At 44.2% G+C, this 22,928-nt stretch overlaps 1 protein-coding gene across 1 annotated transcript in view; it reads left to right on the top strand.

The window, feature by feature from the left end:
• Nucleotides 1–9,320, top strand: part of LOC126546956 (calpain-9-like) — a 127,759-nt gene extending 118,439 nt beyond the window's left edge. Inside the window, exons 13-19 of the mRNA XM_050194684.3 lie at nt 2,659–2,716; nt 3,840–3,922; nt 5,242–5,310; nt 5,420–5,498; nt 7,152–7,265; nt 8,160–8,215; nt 9,013–9,320. Of these exons, the coding sequence (XP_050050641.3) occupies nt 2,659–2,716; nt 3,840–3,922; nt 5,242–5,310; nt 5,420–5,498; nt 7,152–7,265; nt 8,160–8,215; nt 9,013–9,039 (486 nt within the window). The 3' untranslated portion in view covers nt 9,040–9,320. The remainder of the gene's footprint in view (nt 1–2,658; nt 2,717–3,839; nt 3,923–5,241; nt 5,311–5,419; nt 5,499–7,151; nt 7,266–8,159; nt 8,216–9,012) is intronic.
• The last annotated feature ends 13,608 nt before the right edge of the window (nt 9,321–22,928 follow it).

The raw sequence follows: 22,928 nt of genomic DNA, 5'->3' as shown, positions 1-22,928 counted from the left end.
GTTTAGGAGCCATGAAACATACGCGACGATCGTAACAGCATGTGTACCGTTCTGCTACGACAGGAGCTGGGCTGTTATACTTTGGCAAGCGTTCAAACTGTTCCCTGCAGGTTACATTGCGTGACTACTTGGTTGGGTGGATGAGGTTTCCACCCATGAATAAAATAGTTTTGGCTAGTAATAGCAGCATACCTTACAGTCTGAATTAAGCTTGTCCATCAAATTGGACCGTTTACGAACTTCGCGAGCATTCTAAGCAGTAGTATAGTGCTGGATTACAGATATCTTTGTTAGCATACGGCATCAGCGGTTATATATTTATAAACGTTGTGCGGCGTTAGCCCGTTTTCTCTTGCTTTTTTAGAGAAAGAGCATGATAACCGAATTTTTTTTTTCGGTTGTATTCGTTCAGTTCTCTACGACGCACTCACACGTATTACGGAAATTTTGCGCTCAAAAATTGCCATCACATTCTTTTTATGCGAACCCTCTCATATATTATGGCTGTATACAGGCCAAAAAGGCAATGCCGAAGCACACAGCTTATATATGTATCGTGCTGGCTCACCAACCGCAGTGATCGCTGTGTTGAGCAACGCCATGGGCCCCATGCAGCAACGCTAGCGTAGACATATGGTAATTTCAAGCATACTAGATTTGAAATGCGTGAGAACGATGCCAGTGCATCACAAATATTTGATAGCGCCTGCCGCTCAGATGTTTCGTCGTTGCCTTAGGTTGGCCGTGCATGAGCATGCACTCTTATGTTTTATGTTTTACTGCCTACGCCATTCGATCAGACAATGAGCTGATTTACCATTTAATGCTAGTAATACAGGGACACCGGTTTTCTTTGTTGAATTAAAATCGATATAAGCAAAATAGTAAACAACACATACACGCACCGCGACTGATAATGTGCGTACACCGCGGCTAATTATGCGCGTCACATTTTTGCGCCCCTAAGACATACTTCTGCCTACAGTAGTTACCGATGCACCGAAAGGCTTCCCTGACGACCTTATATGAAAGAACATGGCGTAAATTTCACAAAGTAAGATTTAAAACATCTCGAAATCGTTCCGCAGCACGCGACAGCAATACTTTCAAGCAGCGCCGCACCGGATCGCCCAAGCCAGAGAGGAGGAAAGGCTCTCCTCGCGCCCTATCCTCCTCGCCCGATGAAACGGTCTATACACTTGATTGTCATCTTCTGGCGCTGAGTGCTCTTTTCAGCGCCAGCGGTCCGTGAGTCCTGCGGCGCGTCATGCAGCGTCCGGCCGCGTCCAAACCGGCAGCGTCCGGCGCGCCGTGACTGGCTTTTGACCGAACGAGACTTGCAATGAGGTTCTGTCTGTGACAGGAAACTATTGCGTCCATATGGGCCAGTGTACTGTGTGACGTGGTGCAGTGTGGTGTGGTGTGGTGTGCCGTTGCGAACACGCACTGCACCCATTTTAAAATTGTGGCTAGTACCATCTCAAGCCATTCTGCTTTGCCGGTAGCTATATCATGCTTACATACACTCATGATTACGGGATGGATGGATGGATGGAAAACTTTATTTGGTCCCGCAAGTAGAGATAATTAACCAAAGCCAGCTTTTACTCTATGGTAGACTGTACGGGCAGTCCATCTTGTCCTTCATGTGTATGTGAGAAAAGCCCGCAGCCAGCCTTTCGACAAGGAGACTTGTTTTAGAGTTCGTGCCCATATATATATCTTCGAAGAAAACAAGTCCCCATTGAAACATTAGCAGTCGGCTAAGGTATCTCTTCTTCGCACACTGAGCATTTTACGATATCCTCGGTCACATGACGTTGGTACGTGCTCTGCATATTGCATACATCACGCGGCACTCCTGAAAGAGCTCTTGGGATGGCAAAATCAGACTGTTGGCGCTTTGGACTGCCATCATCGAGTTTATGTGCCTCGACGTTACCGAGACCCTCGCGTATATAAATGCCCCCCCCCCCCCTTTTTTTTGTCTTTTTGCTTCAGCAAGTGACTTAGCTTCACTTTTGTGATCATAAGTATCCACATGTTTACCTTTGGGCTGAGCGTGCCGCGGTCTGAAAGCGTTTTTAAATTGGCATAGCTTATATATAATGCAATTTTCATTTTGCGCTTCAATATTGGGCGTGGTGGCGAGCTAATTTTTTGTTTTAATTTTTTACAAGTGCCGTGATGGCAGTTTAGCTAAAGCGGTAGTTTTGCTGTAGCCGTTACGACGTGTTAGCTCGTCCTTTCTTCCTGTCTTTGTTCTTTCTGTACATTCTTTCTCCCCCTTCCGATCTAAGGAGCGGAACCCTCGACTGAGGTTTGCTTAGTGTAGTGACTCCTTCAGAGACGATACATCTTTAATCAATTAATTATTCCTTCCTTACTTGATTCATTCTTTCATTCATTTTCTAAAGAGCAGGCAGGCAATTTTTGTGCCTCCTTTGGGACAGCAGTGGCCAACCGGTCCCCTTCCTCTTCTTCAACTTCTTTTGTAGCCGCTGTCATATATTCAAGCATAATAATTACTGTGTGGTTGTGCATTATTCCCAGTCGTGTAGTGTGACAAGAAGTGGAAAATTCTCGGGGAAAAGATACGGGCGAAAATTTTCTTAGACGCGTATTTGACTGAAGTCTTGTGTCATCCATCTATTGCAGCTACCATGTGAGCTTGACGCCTACATGCTGCTCAAGATATTGCGGGCCATCTCCAGAAGTAAGTGACTCGAAGAATAGACCAAGAGCCGGATCGCTGTGTTGCTTGTTACTGAATGCATGCTCTCTCATTCTTCAGTGCAGCGCGCATGCGAGTGTAATAAAGCCTGTCAGAAATTTCATTATGTTGGGCTTCCGTGGGTCCCTAAAAGTACCCTCCCCCTAATAAAGAAATAAAAATAAAAATTAATGTAAAAAATAGCTGGCGTCCCATGGGTGTGAGTTTTCGTGCACCACTGAGCCTTCGTACTTTTCTGTTCACTAACTCGACGCGTGTCTGCCAGCTTTTGCCAATTAAAAAAAAAAAATGAGTCCAAGTTAATCCGTATTCTCCTCCCGACCTTTCAGTCCAGCGTTCCTCATAGCCTATAGTTATAGCTTTGGAACGTAATACTCACCGCTTACTGTAACTGTGGCCCCTCGCCTCCACCCCTGTGCTCGAAAGTAAAGACTCACCGCCAGAAGACAGTCTTGTATTCAACCCCCCCCCCCCCCCCCCCCCCACCCGCATTTGCTATTAGAAGCATGCCGCAGATAAAAAAAAAAATCACCGTTACTGATGGGGACGACTGGTCTTGCGGTATATGGTTGTGTAGTGGGATACAACTGATATTGGCTTGAATACTCCAAGTGGAACCTCTTGCAGCGAAATCTTACCATTTTTATTTGCAGCTTTAAACTTCTTTTAGCGCTTGTCCTATGAACAATATACATAAGTTTATTCTGCAAAAAAAGCGCATGTTGCTCTGCATGCGTGCTTGACTAAAGTTGTTGCCACACCGTACTACTCACCTCACCTCATCCCGGCTACAATGACTAATAAATTGCTGGGCTGGAATAGCGTTCTGTATAGCCTTCTTTACCTCTGGTGTTTTCGAAAACAGCGGTGGGAGGGGGGGGGGGTCAAAATCAGCTATCGCGTATGCGTGTTTCCGCGTTAACGACGCAACGCTTATTAGCGTAATCAAAGATCCGAGTCGTATAGTTATGGGACTGCATTATGCTTAGAAAATCACTGCACATTGCTCTTTGAAGTAGTCGCGTGCGACAGATGTTCAGATTTGCCTTGTGGTGCATGTGTGTGCGAGTATCTTCACGGAAGTCGCTGTGCTTATTCCGCGCAGAAAACCTGTGCCTTTCAGATACGCAGCTTCTGCTGGAGAAGCCTACTCTGGAGTTGTGCCGGCACCTCGTCATGCTGAAGGATGTATCCTTTTATGCTGGATCCGCGGGCTGTCTGGGTAGTGTGCCGCACGTACTACGGAAGCAGTTACCCTGAAAGCGGTGCGTAATGAAGCGCACAGAGAGATTCGTTCCTGCGAGTATATATACAGCGCAAGCTCGAGAGAGAGAGAACGCCGCAGGCTTATCGAACTGTATATCGGCGCCCAAATCTCAAGGACGCCAGTGCAGCGAGCAGAAGAAGCTTTTATAGCGGCAGCCTGCAGTTATATATAGGCTCCTTCCTGGCTCAAACACATGCACGTCGTTGGACGCAACCGATATCAGCCGTATAGACTGAAGAGAAATATCGTAAGCGAAACAGCCTGCCCTCTAACAGGACTGGATTCTCGCTCCTCTTTTTGCCAGACGAGTGCGTGAGCTGGTAGAGTACCGAGGTATTTCTTACCTCTTTGATGCGCGAAGCAGCACAATGCTAAGAACAGGGAACAATACACCAGGAAACTAAATGTATGCAACGTATTTTCTCCGAAAGCTCAGGCGAAGACAGGCAAGCACCTAACAGGTGCATCCAGTTTGGCGGACGTTCATATTCCGCATATACGCCGCGCACACGCTTCGAAGTTTCACACGTGCTTTCAATAATCTAGACGCACCAAGAAGCAGGCATGATGCAACGGATGTTCTTCGGGATTCTTAAGCAGCAGGTATCGATTGGGGTAAGGTCTATCTTGCTTTTGTTCTAATTCTTTGGGTAACATTGCATCACTCCTTCGTAGACTACGGGGGTCACTCGCGCCATAAATGCGATGTATTCTTACGCGATATAACGAAACTGGCGGCAGTGCTTTGTCACATGTGACGGCAATTGTTACGACCAAGCACCTTTTTGTCAAAAAAAGAATTAAAGAGTAACAACAATAATAACCGACTGATAAGTGGACAACAGTGACCGACTGACATGTATGCCGTAATGAATTGTCATCGGTGCTTGTGAAAAAAAAAAAAATATTTGTATGCAACCAAGTAACGATAACAACACGATACCAACCGCAGTAAAAGGAACTTAAAATGGCGGAAGACGAAACGCTGTTACTGCGCGCCGGTATCATCTTAGGGTGTAAAAATATTATAGGCTGAACTGTCGGGCTAGTTGATCTGGCGTAACCGTTGGATGCAATTATAGCGCTAACCAATGCGCATACATAGAAAGAGGGACGAACACGGGTGCTTGATTCGCGTTGCGTGTGAAGCCTATACCTGTTTGAGAGTCTATCTTACTGACATTCATGGATGTTGCGATGAAAGTTTGCTCCCTGCTACCAAGCCTTAACCGGACACCAGCCCGTCATAAACGGAAAGATCAGCATCAAGGACGTGCCCTTAATCCTGAGCATGCTGCACTTTTGGCGGGTGCGTATGGGGGGCGGCTGTCTCCATTAGCGGCGCTTTGTTCTCGTGACTGCCGCAGCATTAACCCACGTTCTCCGCCTTTCGTTTTTTTTTCTTCTTCCACATGCAGGGCGTCTTCGTAAAGTTTGACCGGCCGCACAAAGGGCGAACAAGCAGCTTCAACCTGAGGCCGCTTTTGTGGGAGGCAGGTAAGCGACTGGTGATCTTTGTCGCCAGAAGCATGGCTGCTATAATAGAGTAGATATTTCAAGTACGCCGAAGCCCCTAATGACCGTGTGGATTTCTTCTGTGTTGCCTCGGGGGGTACAGAAAAGGCACTGAATGATTTACGACGGGAAGTCCGAAAGTGGTTCGGCTTGAAGTAGATCAGTGCGAGACACGTACAATAATTCGCGTCGCCCCGCACGTAAATTGTGATGAGACTTCCACCGTATGATAACAACCCGATTCGAGTGATTTTCGCAAAATTTTCGCAACGGTTTTTGGTTCGTTATAAAAGTCAATTTGTCATGAGCTCTTCATTATAGCCATAAACGTTCAATTGGCCTTGCCGGTATAAGTTTGACAATTAATAGGTTAATTAATGAATCTTAGTTCATTAAACTGCTAAATGATCCGACAGAGTTTTCTTTTGTCCACCCTCGTTGCGAATATTGCGCTAAATTCATTCACAAATCTTTTCGTTCTGAAGTGTTGTTTACCATTGGCCGGCCGCCTTCAATAATATGTCCGACATAGCAATTGACTGGCAATTTCACTTACGCATAAGTTTAGCGCAATTACATTTTTGGGAATGCGGGCCCTCGTCCTTCAAAGAATTATTATTCTGTCTCAAAGTTTCTGTTTTAAATAATGAAAGACAGTCGTCGCCTAAATACACAGTATACACATAACTGTTCTCGTTTTGGGAACGGCCGTTCGTGCACTTCGCTTTGTTTCCTTTCTTTTTTACATTTCTTCAACGCCACGTCCTCACTAACGCAGTAACGCCCTGAAGGTACAATAAATTAAATAAAAAGAATAACGCGAGCTTTCTTAAATAGCTGCCCGAACAGAACATGCTCAGGGAACCTATAAAGCAGTGTTAATTCACAAGATAATAATAATAATAATAATAATAATAATAATAATAATAATAATAATAATAATAATAATAATAATAATAATAATAATAATAATAATAATAATAATAATGATTGTGATGATGATGATGATGATGATGATGATGATGATGATAGGAAGAAGAATATTTTTATTGAATCATGCCATGCCAGTCACCGTCGTGTTTGCATGGTGTGTCCTGGAAAGAACGCCTATTTCAAACAGTGCACAAACAATGATCATAATGCATAACGCCTAATATCACACAAGACATAGCATTTCTAAATATCGCAACAACAAATAACAAGAAAGCGTAGCGAAGACGAAACAAAAAAGGAAAAGTGAAAAGTCACTCTCTATCCAACGTAATTTGTGTTTTCCATAAATGTTTGCGGCGGGTTAACTTCAACATGCCAAATTTATATCGCAGAAAAAGACGGCGAGCGAAACAAGGCCCAACAAAGATTTTGAAGAGTAATGGAACGACGTATGTCTTAACGAGAGAGCCTTAATTACAGACGCAGCCTTAAAGATAGTCGTCCAATGATACCGTTGCTCTACAGTTGGCTTGAAGCGAGAGTGTCACACGAAGGTGAAAACTTTTCAATGTGCATTGAATCTTTATTGTATTTGTATTGAGTTTAGAATATGTACGACAGGCGGGATTACTCAGCAAGAGTGTTAGATGCTTAAGATGAGTGCCTGTGCTTTCATTTATCGTGTGAACTCAACACGCGCAGGGATCACGGTGAGCAACAAGGTACTGGAATGCTTGGTCATCCGCTACACCAAAGACTGCACCATCACAGCGGAGGCTTTCATCGGAGCTCTAGTCAAGCTGTACCTGGCTCATGGTAAGCTGCGCAGCCCGAATTACGTCAGCGCAAGTCGTATTAAAGGGGTGTTCGAATGGTGAAGTTTATGTATCGAATCGAACGTGAATATTCGAAACAGACGACCACCGAATATCGAATATTTTAAAATTTTTAAAGCAACATGGAATACGAAGTTCGCGCCGAGTTGAGTTGGTAAAAAAAAAAGAAATCAGACAATTATACATTGACACGGTTGTGTAATATAGTTCACAAGTAGAGGTCCGGACTACAGAAGGGCTTGTAAATGATATACAACTGCTTTGAATTGCTTGAGCATCATGGTAATGGCAGTAAAGAAACAATGTAACAGCATGTTACCAGATCCACGGAGAGTGCTGTGTTCGCTGAAGGAGAGAAATGTGAGACTGCAACATCGCCCATTGTTTTAAAGGGATGCAGACACAGGCGTGACTGGCCAGGTAACAAATTCATATATAGGCTGCCTATAAAGGCAAGCCATTCTCATTGAATGACTGAAAATTATTGAGCAGACGTTATCTGCCCCGTGCGTTTGTTCAGCAAGTAGTGACCTTAAGCATTAACCGCAACTATCCTACAGCAGAATCATTCGGAACAGTCCTCAAATGCGTCGTTTTGTCTCCATCAAGACCACCCCCAATAAATGTTTCTATCCTCTATATATTCGACAGAAACGAATATTCGACAAGTTCGAATAGCGAGTTCTCGAATCGAATATAAATCGAGTGGCAGGGACTACTTGATTAGTATTCAAAATTTCTAATATACGCAAGACAATACGTTTAAACCTTGACGTCTTATTGCTAACTAAGTAATTGGATATTTATTTATTTATTTATTTATTTATTTATTTATTTATTTATTTATTTATTTATTTATTGCCATCGTTCGCAGACAGGTACAGCCAAGTGGAAAAGAAGCTCAAGGAGAACACCATCTCCCTGGAAGAGGTGAGTTGGCCTGGCCATTCAAGCAGCACTAAATAAGGGATATATTAATATCCCACGATATGATTATGAGACACTTGCCGAAGTGGGAGACATTGAATTAATTTTTGACCCCGTAGGGGGTTCGTTGAGGAGCACGAAAATCTAAGTACAGAAGCGTTATTTCCATTTCACCCCCACCGACATGCAGCCGGCGCGAACGGCAATTGAGTCCGCGACCTCGGGCTCAGCATCACGACGCCATAACGATTAAGCCATCAGGCGGGTCTCTTACAAAGTAGCCAAAAAGAGAAAAAAAGAGACGACAACCTCCCCCCCCCCCCCCCCGGTAATAACTAATTTCGGAAAGGAAGGAGATTAGCAACCAATTCTTAGTACATTCCCTCGAAAAAAAAAAAAAAAAAAACGGCACTGGACGTTTTCCGTACAGTGCACAGTAGGCTTTCGCTACCCAGTCTATTTGCAAGCATTATATCCGCAGGTTTCATTTATAAATCGTTGAGAAATGTAAACACGGCATAATGGGGATGATCTAGTTTATCAGAGATATAAAAAACCTTTTTTTTTTCGTTTGCTTTTAGAGACACAACTTTTGGCTAAACTGTGTAGTAAGCGCTAAAGTAAGCTAAAGCTAAATGTGGAGTGAAAACCACCCTCGGATATATGGTGGCGCTGCTGTATGCACAAGCAATGTAGAAGCACGACGACTGCGCTCAGTCAGGTCAACCAACTGACGCCAACAATGCCGTTAATTTTTGGATGAGCGCGTTCTTACCCTTCCTTCCGATATTCATTCGCAGATGATCTTGATGACGGTGTACTCCTGAGATCTGAAGAACAAAGCGAGATAAATTTACGAAGCCATCCCGATCCTGTCGTGGTGCCGGGTTCCATGGACAGAGACTTCGATATAGGCGAGCCACGCGCCGTGGCTCCAAAGTATGTAATATATGCTAATCTATTGAAAACCTTTATCGAGAACTTTGTACCTTGCGTGCGTGTGCGAGTGTGCGCTCGTATGTGTGTGCGTGCCTGCCCAAAGCGACATCTTTATAGTATATCTTTCACTGAGCGCAAGAAGGAAATAAAGGATGTCTTTTTACAATACTTTGCCGTGCCTCTTGTTTTTTTTTTCCATTCGCTCTTTGGCACAGTGCACCACGGAGGTGGGGCTTTCGCCATGATGTTCTTTGGTTGTCCTTTGGCTAACGAGTTCTGAAAAGTTAGCATCAGAACGAGCGGACATAAGCGTGCACGTCACAGCGACACGGGACAACTGGCGTGCTAAACGACATCGAAGAGCGCCGACAACGCAGAAGCTCCCAGTACCCCTCAAGAACGTGAGGGTGTATAGTGCTCATCTGTGAGAACATTTATCTTAAGCACGGATAACGATCCAATTTAATGGGGTTGAAGGCGCCCCGCCTTTTCTCTATTTTTCATTTTTATTAAAAACATGCGGAAACTTATAGTACACTCGTGCGAACTAAACTATCTGTATAGTTCGGGTGTGGTGCGAAAAATTTAGGGAGAAAAAAAGTTACTTCCTTCGCGAATTAGACGCGAATCGTGCAATTGACTAGCACATGCGTTGTGCGTGGTGGACTTGTGCGTGGTACTCCACGACGTCGACCAGAGTTTGGTCGTTTCTATTTTATTATAGTAAAAAATTCAGTCGTCTCCCAAGATGTGTAAGAAATTATAATGTCCAAACTTCGTCTCAAACTCGAGCGAGTTGGATTTTATAATATCTTAATGTTAATTAGTATTATTCTTCGGGACATGGTTTCTGAACGCTACGTGCGGAATGTCTGGGTTTATTTTGAGAGTGCTCGCAGCGCCCCTGTATGCCCGTGGCCATCCCTGTAACCGCAGCCTTATAACACTGTACAGGCCATTACAGCCCAAACATGACGAAGACACCCGCAATCCCGTACAAGTGTCATCATCGTCATCAGTAGCAGCCTGGCTACGCCCACTGCGGGGCAAAGGCCTCTCCCATACTTTTCCAACTACCCCGGTCATGTGCTGATTGTGGCCATGTTGTCCTTGCAAACTTCTTAATCTCCTCCGCCCACCTAACTTTCTGCCGCCCCCTGCTACGCTTCCCTTCTCTTGGAATCCAGTCCGTAACCCTTAATGACCATCGGTTATCTTCCCTCCTCATTACATGCCCTGCCCATGCCCATTTCTTTTTCTTGATTTCAACTAAGATGTCATTAACTCGCGTTTGTTCCCTCACCCAATCTGCTCTTTTCTTATCCCTTAACGTTACACCCATCATTACTCTTTCCATAGCTCGTTGCGTCGTCCTCAATTTAAGTAGAACCCTTTTCGTGAGCCTCCAGGTTTCTGCCCCGTACGTGAGTACTGGTAAGACACAGCTGTTATACACTTTTCTCTTGAGGGATAATGGCAACCTGCTATTCATTACCTGAGAATGCCTGCCAAACGCACCCCAGCCCATTCTTATTCTTCTGATTATTTCAATGTCATGATACGGATCCGCGATCACTACCTGCCCTAAGTAGATGTATTCCCTTACCACTTCCAGTGCTTCGCTACCTATCGTAAACTGCTGTTCTCTTCCGAGACTGTTAAACATTACTTTAGTTTTCTGCAGATTAATTTTTAGACCCACCCTTCGTTTTTGCCTCTCCAGGTCAGTGAGCATGCATTGCAATTGGTCCCCTGAGTTACTAAGTAAGGCAATATCATCAGCGAATCGCAAGTTACTAAGGTATTGTCCATTAACTCCTATCCACAATTCTTCCCAATCCAGGTTTCTGAATACCTCCTGTAAACACGCTGTGAATAGCATCGGAGAGATCGTATCTCCCTGTCTGACCCCCTTCTTTATAGGGATTTTGTTGCTTTCTTTATGGAGAACTACGGTGGCCGTGGAGCCGTTATAGATATATTTCACTATTTTTACATACGGCTCGTCTGCACCCTGATTCCGTAATGCCTGCATGACTGCTAAGGTTTCGACTGAATCAAACGCTTTCTCGTAATCAATGAAAGCTATAGATAAGGGTTGGTTATATTCCGCACATTTCTCTATCACCTGATTGATAGTATGAATGCGGTCTATTGTTGAGCAGCCTTTACGAAATCCTACCTGGTCCTTAGTAAATACTTTGTAGGCAACGGACAGTAAGCTGATCGCTCTATAATTTTTCAAGTCTTTGGCATCCCCTTTCTTATGGATTATGTTAGCGTTCTTACAAAATTCTGGTACGCTTGAGGTCATCAGGCATTGCATATACGGGGTGGCCAGTTTTTCTATAACAATCTGCCCACCATTCTCCAACAAATCTGCTGTTACCTGATCCTCCCCAGCTGTCTTCCCCCTTTGCATAGCTCCCAAGGCTTTCCTTACTTCTTCCGGCGTTTCTTGTGGGGTGTCAAATTCCTCTAGACTATTCCCTCTTCCATTATCTTCTTGGGTGCCACTGGTACTGCATAAATATCTATAGAACTCCTCAGCCACTTGAACTATCTTATCCATATTAGCAATGATATTGCCGGTTTTGTCTCTTAACGCATACATCTGATTCTTGCCTATTCCTAGTTTCTTCTTTACTGCTTTTAGGCTTCTACCGTTCCTGAGAGCCACCGTGGTGAGTTGCTTCGCAGCTGCTCGGGACTGAGGGCCGGGGTTTGATTGATCTATTCATTCTTGAATGAGGTTCATTCTTGAATGAGAGAATAGTACAAGGCAATAATATACAGGAGGAGTTCCCGAGGTCAAAGACTGTAATGGGACCTCCTGTACAGTGTATAAGGAAAAATATGAAGAACAACAGTTGCAAAAAATAGTGTAAAATATTCAGAAGATAACAAACTTAGTATTGTTTTAGGTTTGGCAGTACTAAACAAATCAGCTGCAGATATGCTAGTAAAAAAGTATAATAATTATGATTACATTCGACTAATTACAGAACTATAACACCATTATGAAAGTAAATGGATAATAAGACCTAACCAAATGAACTTTAAATTGTGTTGCATAACCAAACGTACATTTGGAGGGGAAAATACTTATCTAAGTGGTTGCAGATGATAAAATGTGGTCTTCTAGTTGTCGTTTAAATTGAAATGATTTACGTGACTTGATAGTAGGAGGTAGTGTGTTCCAGAAGGAAACGGACGAAAAGTGGACACTCTGCTTACCATAATTTGTGCGAACCAAGGGAAGAATAAAGTTATTATTTAGTGCAAATCGCGTAAGATTAGTATTCATTAGACAAGACTGAGGTATCAGACTGTTGCGGTAAGCGTTATCTAGTTGTCGATATAAAAATGTACCAAGACTAAAGTTAATAAGCTCGTCCACAGTAAGAATATTATAGTTATGTAATAAGTATTTGGAATAGAAATGGTTAGGACTAAATGTAATTATTCTAACAGCCTGGTTTTGTAGTACTTGTAATGATTGTAAGTGGGTACCATACGTATTGCCCCAGCATGCAATGCAATATCTTATATGTGAATGGATAAATGAGTAGTATAAAGAGAGTAGTGTTTCCTGGTTAAACACATACCGACCTTTTAAAAGTGTCCTTATTCCATATGTTGCCCTCCGCCTAACGTTGGCTATGTGTTGATGAAATTTAAGGTTAGAATCAAGTTCTACACCGAAGTAGTTACAGGAAGTACTACACGGGATACGATTATTACCAAGGTAGAGCGAAGGAATGAATGCGGATGAGCGTTGATGGGACGTGAATAAAACAAATTTAGTTTTAGACGAGTTTATATTGAGCTGGTTAATATTGCACCAATTTAACACGTTGTTTAAGTCGGTATTAAGTTTAGAAACTAGGTTCCCTACACAAATGTCAGAGTTAAAGATAGTTGTGTCGTCTGCATAAAGAATGCAGTTAGAAGAAAGCAGGCAATCAGGCAGGTCGTTAACATATATTAAAAACAAGGGTGGGCCAAGTATAGATCCCTGAGGTACACCCATGTTTGTTGTCATTGGTTTAGAAAGAACACCATTAATTCTAACTCTTTGTGCTCTATCTTTTAAGCAATTTTGTATCAAAGTTAATGCAGGGCCTGTTATTCCGATAGATTCAAGTTTAAAGGATAAAATGTGGTGGTTAATTTTATCAAAGGCTTTAGTTAGATCCACGAACACTGATCCAGCATACATGCCCTTATCGATTGCCACCTTTAATTGTTCAGTTAGGGCGATAAGAGCAAGTTCGGTTGAATAGCCCTTGCGGAAGCCGAATTGGAGTGGTGAAAGAATACTAAATTTAGATATGTAATTAGTTAGGCGTTTTTCTACCAGCCGTTCAATAACTTTGCGAAAAAAGGGTAGACAGCAAATGGGCCTATAACTAGTAATCAAGGCACGGTCACCCTTTTTAAATACAGGAGTAATTCTACCTTATTTTAGTTCTTGTGGGAAGGTTCCAGTCTTAAATAACATGTTAATAATACTTGCGAGAACACCTGAGATTAGGTGGGCAATTAGCTTGATGTGATTTGAATGCATATTACCAAGACCTGCACTTGTTTTTACATTTCTTATAGTGTTTTCTATTTCCTGCGGTGTGGTTGGAAAAAGAAAGAATAAGTGAGGTAGGCGTCGCAATAGATTGTTATATTGTGTTGGTGTATGCGAATCGCTGCTAAAGAAAAATTCTGCAAAAGCATCAGCAATGTCTTGTGAGGACGTGTAAGTTCTGTTGTTATGAATATTTTCTTGAAATTATCGCGATTGTTTCGCCTATTTAAAAAATCATTTACTATCTTCCATTTCTTACTACTGTCTCTTCCGCATTTTAATAATTTTTTCTCGTAATAAAGTTTTTTAGCTTTTTTTAGTTCGATAGCAAGAAAGTTGGAAATTTTTTTGTACCTCTTAGTCAAATTGCTGTTAAATGGCCGTAATTTTGTTTTCTTGTACAGATTGTCTTTCTTCCGCATCAAGGCTAGAAGCTTATCTGACAGCCAAGGATTCTGTGGGGACGCAAACTTCTTTTTGCATTTCACTTTGCGGGTGTGGCAGTCAAAATAGGATTTTAGTACCGATATAAAGAACGAGAAGGCCGTTTGTGGATCTTTCATATCTGCTATAGAAGACCAATCTGTTTGGCTTAGTGAATAAATGAAATCTTTGTTAAGTGTCAGCTTTGTCTAAGTGGCTTTGACAGAGTCTTCATTATTCTGAAAGCGTAAAAATATCGGGTAGTGATCAGTTAGGTTTTGTAACAGGACGCCTGCGTCTGGTGGAGACAGCAAATTGGAAAGCGCATGATCGATTATTGTACCATCTGTATAGTTAGTGCACCGCGTAGGCACTTTTATTAAGCATTCGTAACCGAAGCTATTGAAACAATTTGAATATTGTAAGGTGTATGCAGACGAGCTGTCTGCGCGGTTAATGTTAATATCGCCTATAATTATAACGTTTTTATTCTCGTCTTCAAGGATATTTATCACGTCATGAAGCGCGGTGCAGAAATAATTCATAGACGATGAAGGCGAGCGATATACACAACCTATCATTAGATTTTTGTTGTCCGCATTAATAAAGTCACTTTTAAGTTCGACCCACACTGATTCACAGTCACGTACGCCGAGAAGGTCGTGCCTTCTTTTGTACGTAACAGTACTTAATATATTGAGTGCGGCACCACCATGACAGTTATACGGATGATTTGAGTATTCTGCTTCATAGTTAGAAAAGCAAAACAGGTTCTTTCGTGGTCACTTAGCCAAGTTTCCGAGATTCCAATTATTGAGCATGAGAATTGAAGTGTCGCAATCAGATTTGAAAAGTCATCATAGTGTCTGCGTATGCTTCGTGCGTTAAAATGAATGATAGATTTTTGATTATTGGACATATAATTATTTAGCTCGTTAGTTGTAAAATATGATGACATTGTGAATTTGTGTGGTGATGCGATTTGTCAAAGGCGAAGGTAGCTAAGTGATCACAGAAAAGTCTGCCTCCGTGACGATCCGAAAAACGCGGCCTTTATTTGGCAGTTCTCAGTCCATAAGAATTGCCATTTCTTAGATTTCTTTAGGGTTAAAGCCTTAGAAAAGAGTGCCTTATTTTCAGGTGCTAGGTGGTCATTTACATACAGCGGCGTTTCTTTGCTTACCGATAAGCCAATGTCACCTAGAGTTAGCCGCGCTTTCTTTGCTTTTGTCACGAAGTCGGACTTTTTCGTTCGGCAGATAAAACGGGCAATGATGTTTTTGTTGTTAGATTTCGTAGGCACACGGTGAACCACGTCGAGATCATCCGGCGATACTGGGCAACCAATTTTGTCGCCAATGCTTTGCATTACCACCAGGCAGTCTTCTCCTTGTGTGCAAGGAACACCTTTCACCTCGACGTTTGTTCAGCCTCGAGTGCTGTTCTAGATCGCTCACTTTTTTTGTGAGCATACTGTTGCTAGCTTTTGGAGCGTTATTTTCAGATACCAGTGTAGTTTTTTCATCCTTCATTTCCTCTACCAGATTGTTGAGGAATTCCACACTGGCCGCCAAATTATCCATTTATTTTTTTTTTCATTTCAACAACGTCTAATCCCGAAGTGCTAATTTTTAGTAAGAATTTACCATACACGTCATCAAGAAACTCGGAACTCAAATTTTCAAGCTTGGATTCAAGTTGCTCCACTCGTTTCGCGAGTTCTGCGTTTGAAGGCATTCAAACGGGGCCATACAAATGGCCAGGGTGGTCAATCCTGCTCTGGTGAGGGAGTGCGTTACCGGTTCTGGTCCCCGGCAGCACTTCAGGCCAGTTTGTGCAATTTTAACAGCACGCGGATTTTTTTCTTTCTAATCCGGTGGAAAATTGCGCGGCACAGGGATTTGAACCTAGGTCCTTTTGCACGCGTGGCGGATGCTCTACCTCTACGCCATCGCTGCATTCGTACAAACGTACTCTTAAGAAAATGTGGTCAGTGTTCATGCAATGATTGTCTTGATAGACGAATATTACCCAGCGTAAAAGAGAGATGTAGAACTCATCACAAAAATAAGTGCGCGGCATTTTGAATAAACGTCCTTGCATGGAGCAAGGTTTTGAAAAGTGTGTCCTCAGCGCTGACCAAAACCACTAACGTCTGAATAGTTCTGAGGATTTTTAAAATTATCTTTATGATTGCACTTCGAGGCAGGTGTGGAGCATTTTAGGTACAGGCTGGTATAAATAAATGTCTTCTCCAGAATTTCTTGAGGAAACAACAGTTGGAGAGGTGAATGTATTTCGTGTCAACCCTACGAAAGAAATCGTGAATGGTCCATACAACTGGGTGCAAGCTGATAGCGTGCTTACACTGTGGCAATTTTTTTTTGTTCATGGGATCATCTAGCTGTGGACAAATTGGTCGTAGGTCATAATTATTCGTAAATGTCAGGCAAAGTAAAACACAGTTTGATAAATAGGAGCCGGCGACAGATGTAGAACGAAATGGCGTTTATGCAGGTGAATTTCTCTGAACACAAACTTTCTATTACGTTTTTAATGAAACTGACGGAGATATAAATTTTCATAAATCGCACATTAGCGCAACAGAACATATATTTAGCGCAAATAGACTATTATTATTTTATTTTAAAACTCATGACCTCTTTAAGAAACCACATTTTTCTGCCATTAAGGACATGGTATAGTTATGTGAAAACGATGGCTTCACTCTCGGTATTACATTTTACCCCAGGTCCTACGAAAATTTTTGCGCTGGTAGAAAACGACCATTTGCATTTGAGGGGAGCATTTAAATCGAGAACCTCGCTTCTATGCGAGTCGGCTCATTAAGGCTAATGACTTAACGGCACCCCCACGTAATTATGGGAGGATTTCAGTATCTACAAGGCTTACATTATAGGATTGGGAGCCCTCTTCAACTACTTCGTTTTTCCCCATTTTTTTCTCTCTAGTTTCTGATCAGATAATATCTGTAGAAACATTCAATAAATTTTGCCATGGGACGGGATCTCCTATCACGTCATAAATATAATAAAGATCGATGTTCTAACCAGATACCGTAAAACAAAATCAGAAATTATGGAAATGTACAACCAGTCGCTCTAAAACTACCCCGAGCTGGAAACAGGGCTAAAACAGTGCTTCTTTCTTTCTTCCTTCCTTTCTTTCTTTCTTTCTTTCTTTCTTTCTTTCTTTCTTTATTCCTTTCTTTCTTTCCTTCTTTCTTTCTTTCTTTCTTGCTTTTGTGAGAATCTAATCACAGAAGTAACAAAGGGCAATATAGTCGAAGGAATGAAAGAGGAAATGCAGGAGGTCGGCCCGAGCAGGTACATTCTAGCTTACTACATTTTACTGAGGATGAAGAAAGGGGAGCAAAGGAAAATTATTGTTTGGTCCGATGCTGAGGAGGATGGAAGAATTTGAAGGAAGATTTGTGTATGTGCGTCACTCAGGGGCGTGGTGCTATATACTGAAGTCGCGCATTCAATTCCATAGCTCTCACAATTTCAAGTTAGACTCGCGTTGTCTGCCTCGTAGTGTCCAGGCCATGAGCCCAGAACCCCACCTTGCGATGCTGGCTAGAAAAGCTCCGGGTGTCCGTCATTCCCATGCATGTACCGGGAACGCAACACGAGTCCCAATGCTTCAGAAGGCTCGCAGTGCCGTTCGCAAAGCCGCTGAAATGAGAGCATAGGATCGGCGAAAGCAACGCCCAAATTCTGTACAACGAACATACCTGCACTAGGGATGACAGAAGTTCCGAGATATTATTTTGCGAAATATGGGACGAAATTAATGGGCGTTTCAGTTAATTTTATGCTTCAATGCATATAAGAGCGTTTTATTAAAAAAAAAATCTGGTAGAGACACTTAAGACTGCTTACGTGTGGGAACGCGAAAGCATGACAGTCGCTTTGGTGAAATGTTGTTTTTTTTTTTTTTTCCTGCGCGTTCCTTGTCAGCGCAAGCTCTCGCCTGCGTTCTAAGCCTCGGTAAGGCCAAACAAAAACGCGCCAAGCGTCTCGAGTTCATAACTCGAAGGACCGCTCTGCTGCACTCAATTGGACATTAATGCTTTTTCTTTTATACACTCATTTTATGCACTCATGACGTGGCGCCTCCACCTACCCATTGGCTACGCCGCCACGTGCCCAACGACGCACGAACTATATTCCACACGTTTAGTCAGCCAGAATCGTAGAACCGCCGTAGCGTCGAGCAAGCGTGCTCGTCTCGCACCTTGGAGGACCGGTCTCGATTCCCACCCTGACCGAAATTCGCCTAATGTTTTTGTCAATGGCACTAATTAATTCAAGAATATGCCGTGCAAGCTTACCGGCTACAATTCGTAAATTGCAATATGTGCCGTCAATTAGTGATTTATTATTAATTAGTTGAACATATATGTTTCGATTTCTTGTGCAAGTAATGTCCGCCTGTCTGAATAATCCAGCTTAAGGACTATAATTATGCTATCTGTGACAGGCGATATTTAGAAATTCCGGGAAACTTAAAAATTATCACTTCGTACACACGTGCGGAACTCGCTGATCAGTTATCACAGCTGCTTCGTGGCGAAGGCGAGGTCGAAGGCCTTGAGCGTCGCTTGGCTGCCCCGGACGCACGCCGGACATGAGGAAGCTGCTGGCACGCATTCTCGCGTGCAGTTTCACACAAGTTATGACACCGCTCCAAGACGCCATTGCATATGCAATGACCTTCAATCCTGTTGTGTTCAGAAGCGTACGCATATCATTAATACGCGCATACGCGCGCGCGCGCGTGTGTATGTCTGCGTATGTTTGTGTGCATCTGTGCGCGTACGTGTGTGCGTGCGTGCGCGCGTTCATGCTTGCATGCGTGCGTGCGTGCCAGTGTTCGAGAAGTAGTAAACTTAATTGACGTTCTATAACCGCGTGCACGGCAACCAAAATTGCAATTAAATTAACTATTTTAGTAAACTTCAGAAAAAAGCTCTCATTATTAGAAAAGAGCTCTTCAGAAGAAAGAGCAAACTCTGACCATTGCTTATGCTGGACATATTTTTAGGGAAGGCTGCCAGCCAATTGCGAGGAGGCTTTTCGAACAAGGAACTGTGGAAACAAACACACACACACACTGTTACACACACACGACGCGCGCACACGCCATCACAATATCAGTCTGCGTTGCAACCTTACCGCCGCTCGCCAGGAAGATTCTACTGCCACCGGAAGATTCCACAGCAGAGTCGTTCACCCTCACCACGACGACCCCTGTTTCGCTCACTCACTATTCGCCGTTCTCCGTCCCCCATGTACCGGCGTTCTGCGGGAAACTGACGGGGGGTAAGCTCCGAGGGGTGAGGCTGCCCTGATCTTACCAATGGATAGGAATTTACTTGATGTGTACGTAGATGGTGTCCCTGTTACAGTTCTGCTTGATACCGGTGCGCACATCTCCGCGATGAGCGGCCAGCTTCTTAAACGGCTCACTAAAGTCCTAACACCTGCGGCATTCTGTGTTTGCGAGTCGCTGACGGAAGAACACAGGCCATAATAGGAATGTGTGCGGCTCGCGTTGGTGTCGGTGGCCGCCAAACATTTGTTTTGTTTGCTGTTCTTCAAGAGTGTCGCCATGACATTATTCTAGGCCTTGATTTCCTATCCGCTCACTCCGCCCTTATTGACAGCTCCGCCCGACTTTTTCAACTTAATTTGCCTTGTCTTGACCCTCCTGAGGAAGTTCCGGCAAACTGTGCTCCGCCGAGCACATTCGACTCTCTCCACTAGCCTACATCCTGCTTTCTGCCGCTCCACCTGTGCCTGACGGTGACTATGTTGTATCTCCTCTCGCGGACGTCCTCCTTGCTCATCACGTTGCTCTTCCGCACACCGTCGTCACTATCACCAACAACTCTATCAGTCTTCCTCTCGTCAACTTCGGAATCGGCGACCAAGTCCTACCGCAAGGCATTGCCTTAGGTACGCTGTTCTCCTACCAAAACTGCCAATTATCAGCCTTGACTGCTGATATTACGTCGTCTCCCGTTGACTCTTCGTCTTCTTTGCCGGCGGTCTTTCCTTAGTTCGCAAACATGATTGCTCCCGAACTTTCGCCTCACCACGCCGACCAGTTATGCACCTGCTCTCCTCGTTCAGCGACATTTTCGGCCTGAATGGTCGCCCTTTAGGCAGTCCTCTCTCACGACACACCGTATTGACAGCGGCGTCGCGTACCCTATTCACAGGCGACCATACCGTGTGTCCTTGCACAAACGACAAGTCACTCAAACGGATCTCCAAAAGATGCTCTCTCCAGGAATCGTCGAAGCTTCATCCACTCCTTGGACGTCCTCTGTCGTCCTAGTTAAATAGAAAGAAACAGACACACAGAGACAGCGCTGTCTTTGTGTGTTTGGTTCTTTCTACATCCTTGTTCAGTCGCGCTTACACATTCTATAATGGATTCAAACCAACTAGCTCGCCAACGTGTTTTAACTAAATTAACCAGCACGGTATCGCGCGCGCACAGGTAGGCATGAACACATCTAGCTCGATGAGCGTAGAAACTCGCTGTCGAAATTCTGGAGTGAGGAACCGCGGCAGCAGCAAGCGAATTGACCATCATGCAAACGAATTGACCTAGAACGGCGTTCGCCGGCTCACTCTCACACGCTTCACTCATACGGAACCTCACGGCGACGCCGACGGCAGAAATACGCCTGGAGTGTCTATATAACTGCTATCGCAATAAAAGAAGGACGATACCTGGCGTTTCTGCGTGGACTACCGGCACCTCAACTAGATAACCAACAAAAACGTTTATCCTCTACCACGCATTGATGACGCACTCGACTGCCTCCACGGTGCGAAGTACTTTTTTTCCATCGACCTTTGTTCTGGCTACTGGCAGATTGACGTCGACAACATGGATCCTGAAACGCGGTCTGCCTTTATAACGTCTGATGGCTTATACCAGTTCAAAGTGATGCCGTTCGGCTTATGTAATGCTCCGGCTACATTTGGACGCATGATGGACACACTCCTGCATGGCCTCAAGTGGTCCATCTGTCTTTGTTACTTAGATGACGTAATCGGTTTTGCTCCTACATTTGCCACGTACCTGGAACGCCTCTCGCTCGTTCTTTCTGCTTTTCGCAATGCTGGCCTTCAACTTAATCCGTCTAAATGTCACTTCAGACGCCGCCAAATTACGATCCTCGGTCATCTTTTTTACTCTCTGGTGTGCGCCCAGACCCGGACTAATTCGGGCCGTACCATGCCATCGTGTACTAAAGATGTCCGGAACTTCGTGGACCTTTGCTCGTACTTCCGTAGCTTTACGCAAAATTTTTCGTTAGTCGCCTGTCATCTTACTGCTCTTCTCAATGCAGACGTTTCATTTTCTTGGGGACCTGAATGAGCAACCGCCTTCCCGAAGCTTATCTCTCTCCTGATACATCCGCCCATTCTGGTGCACTTCGACCCGTCTGCTCCTACAGAAGTCCACACTGATGCCAGTGATCATCGAATCGGCACAATATTATGCCAAGATCAGCAAGGCCACGACCGCGTGATTGCATACGCCAGCCGTCTGCTTTCTCAAACTGAGCGGAATTATTCCCTTACTGAACGTGAATGCCTTGCACTTTTCTGGGCAGTGGCGAAATTTTGCCCTTACCTATATGGTCGGCCATTTACAGTACCCACAGACCGCCATGCGCTCCGCTGGCTTTAGTCCCTCAAAGACCTTACCGGTCGCCTATGTCGCTGTGCGCTACGTCTACAAGAATGTTCGTTCACAGTTGCCTACAAGCCCGACCGTTTACACCAAGATGCTGACTGCTTGTCCCGCCACCCAGTGGATCCTCTTGATGTTCCTGCGACCGGTGCTTTTGGTTCTGTATTTTCGCTATCTGCTTTCGCTGACTTACTTACTGAACAGCGCCGAGAGCCAAACATACGCGGTATCATGGACCAGCTCACATCTGGGTCGAGTGATCTGTCCCTTCGCATGTTTCTACTCCACGACGGCACTTTATATCGGCACAGCATATACCCCAATGGACCTGAGATGCTGCTTGTCAATCCCTGGCATCTTCGTACCACTTGTTATGTCCCAGCTGCACGCTGTCCCCACTTCTGGTCACCTCGAGGCATCTCGTACGTACGACCGCGTCCGGCGACGATTCTTTTGGCTTGGTCTGTACCGATCTATCCACCGCTATGTCGCTTCTTGTGAGTTATGTCAGCGCCGGAAGAAGCCGTCTGTGATCCCTGCTAGTCGACTCCAACCTTTTGAAGTTCCTGCCGAACTCTTCTGTCGTGTTGGTGTAGAACTCCTGGGACCTTTCCCCACACCTGACTCAGGCAACAAGTGCACTGCTGTCCCGACTGATTATACAACTCGGTTCGCGATCACCTGAGCCCTTCCAAACTCCTGTGCTACAGACGTAGCCGACTTCTTGTTGCACAGCATCATTATTCACCACGGCCCTCCTTGTCAACTTCTTACCGACCGGGGTCGCTCCTTCCTCTCTACAGTTGTGAACGACTTCCTCCGTTTTTATTCTACCAAACACAAACTTACCAATGCATGCCATCGCCGACGAACGGTCTTACGGAGCGGCTTGATCGAACAACAACAGCATGCTCTATATGAATGTTTCTGATGACCATCGTGATGGGATGCTGCTCTCCCTTTCGTCACATTCGCGTAGAATTCGTCACTCCAAAACACAGCACGTTACTCGCCATTTTATTTGTTGTG

This window comes from Dermacentor andersoni, chromosome 1, assembly GCF_023375885.2.
Source record: "Dermacentor andersoni chromosome 1, qqDerAnde1_hic_scaffold, whole genome shotgun sequence".
NCBI lineage: Eukaryota > Metazoa > Arthropoda > Arachnida > Ixodida > Ixodidae > Dermacentor > Dermacentor andersoni.
Note: the sequence above shows the minus strand (reverse complement) of the source record. Positions and strands in the feature narration are given on the sequence as shown.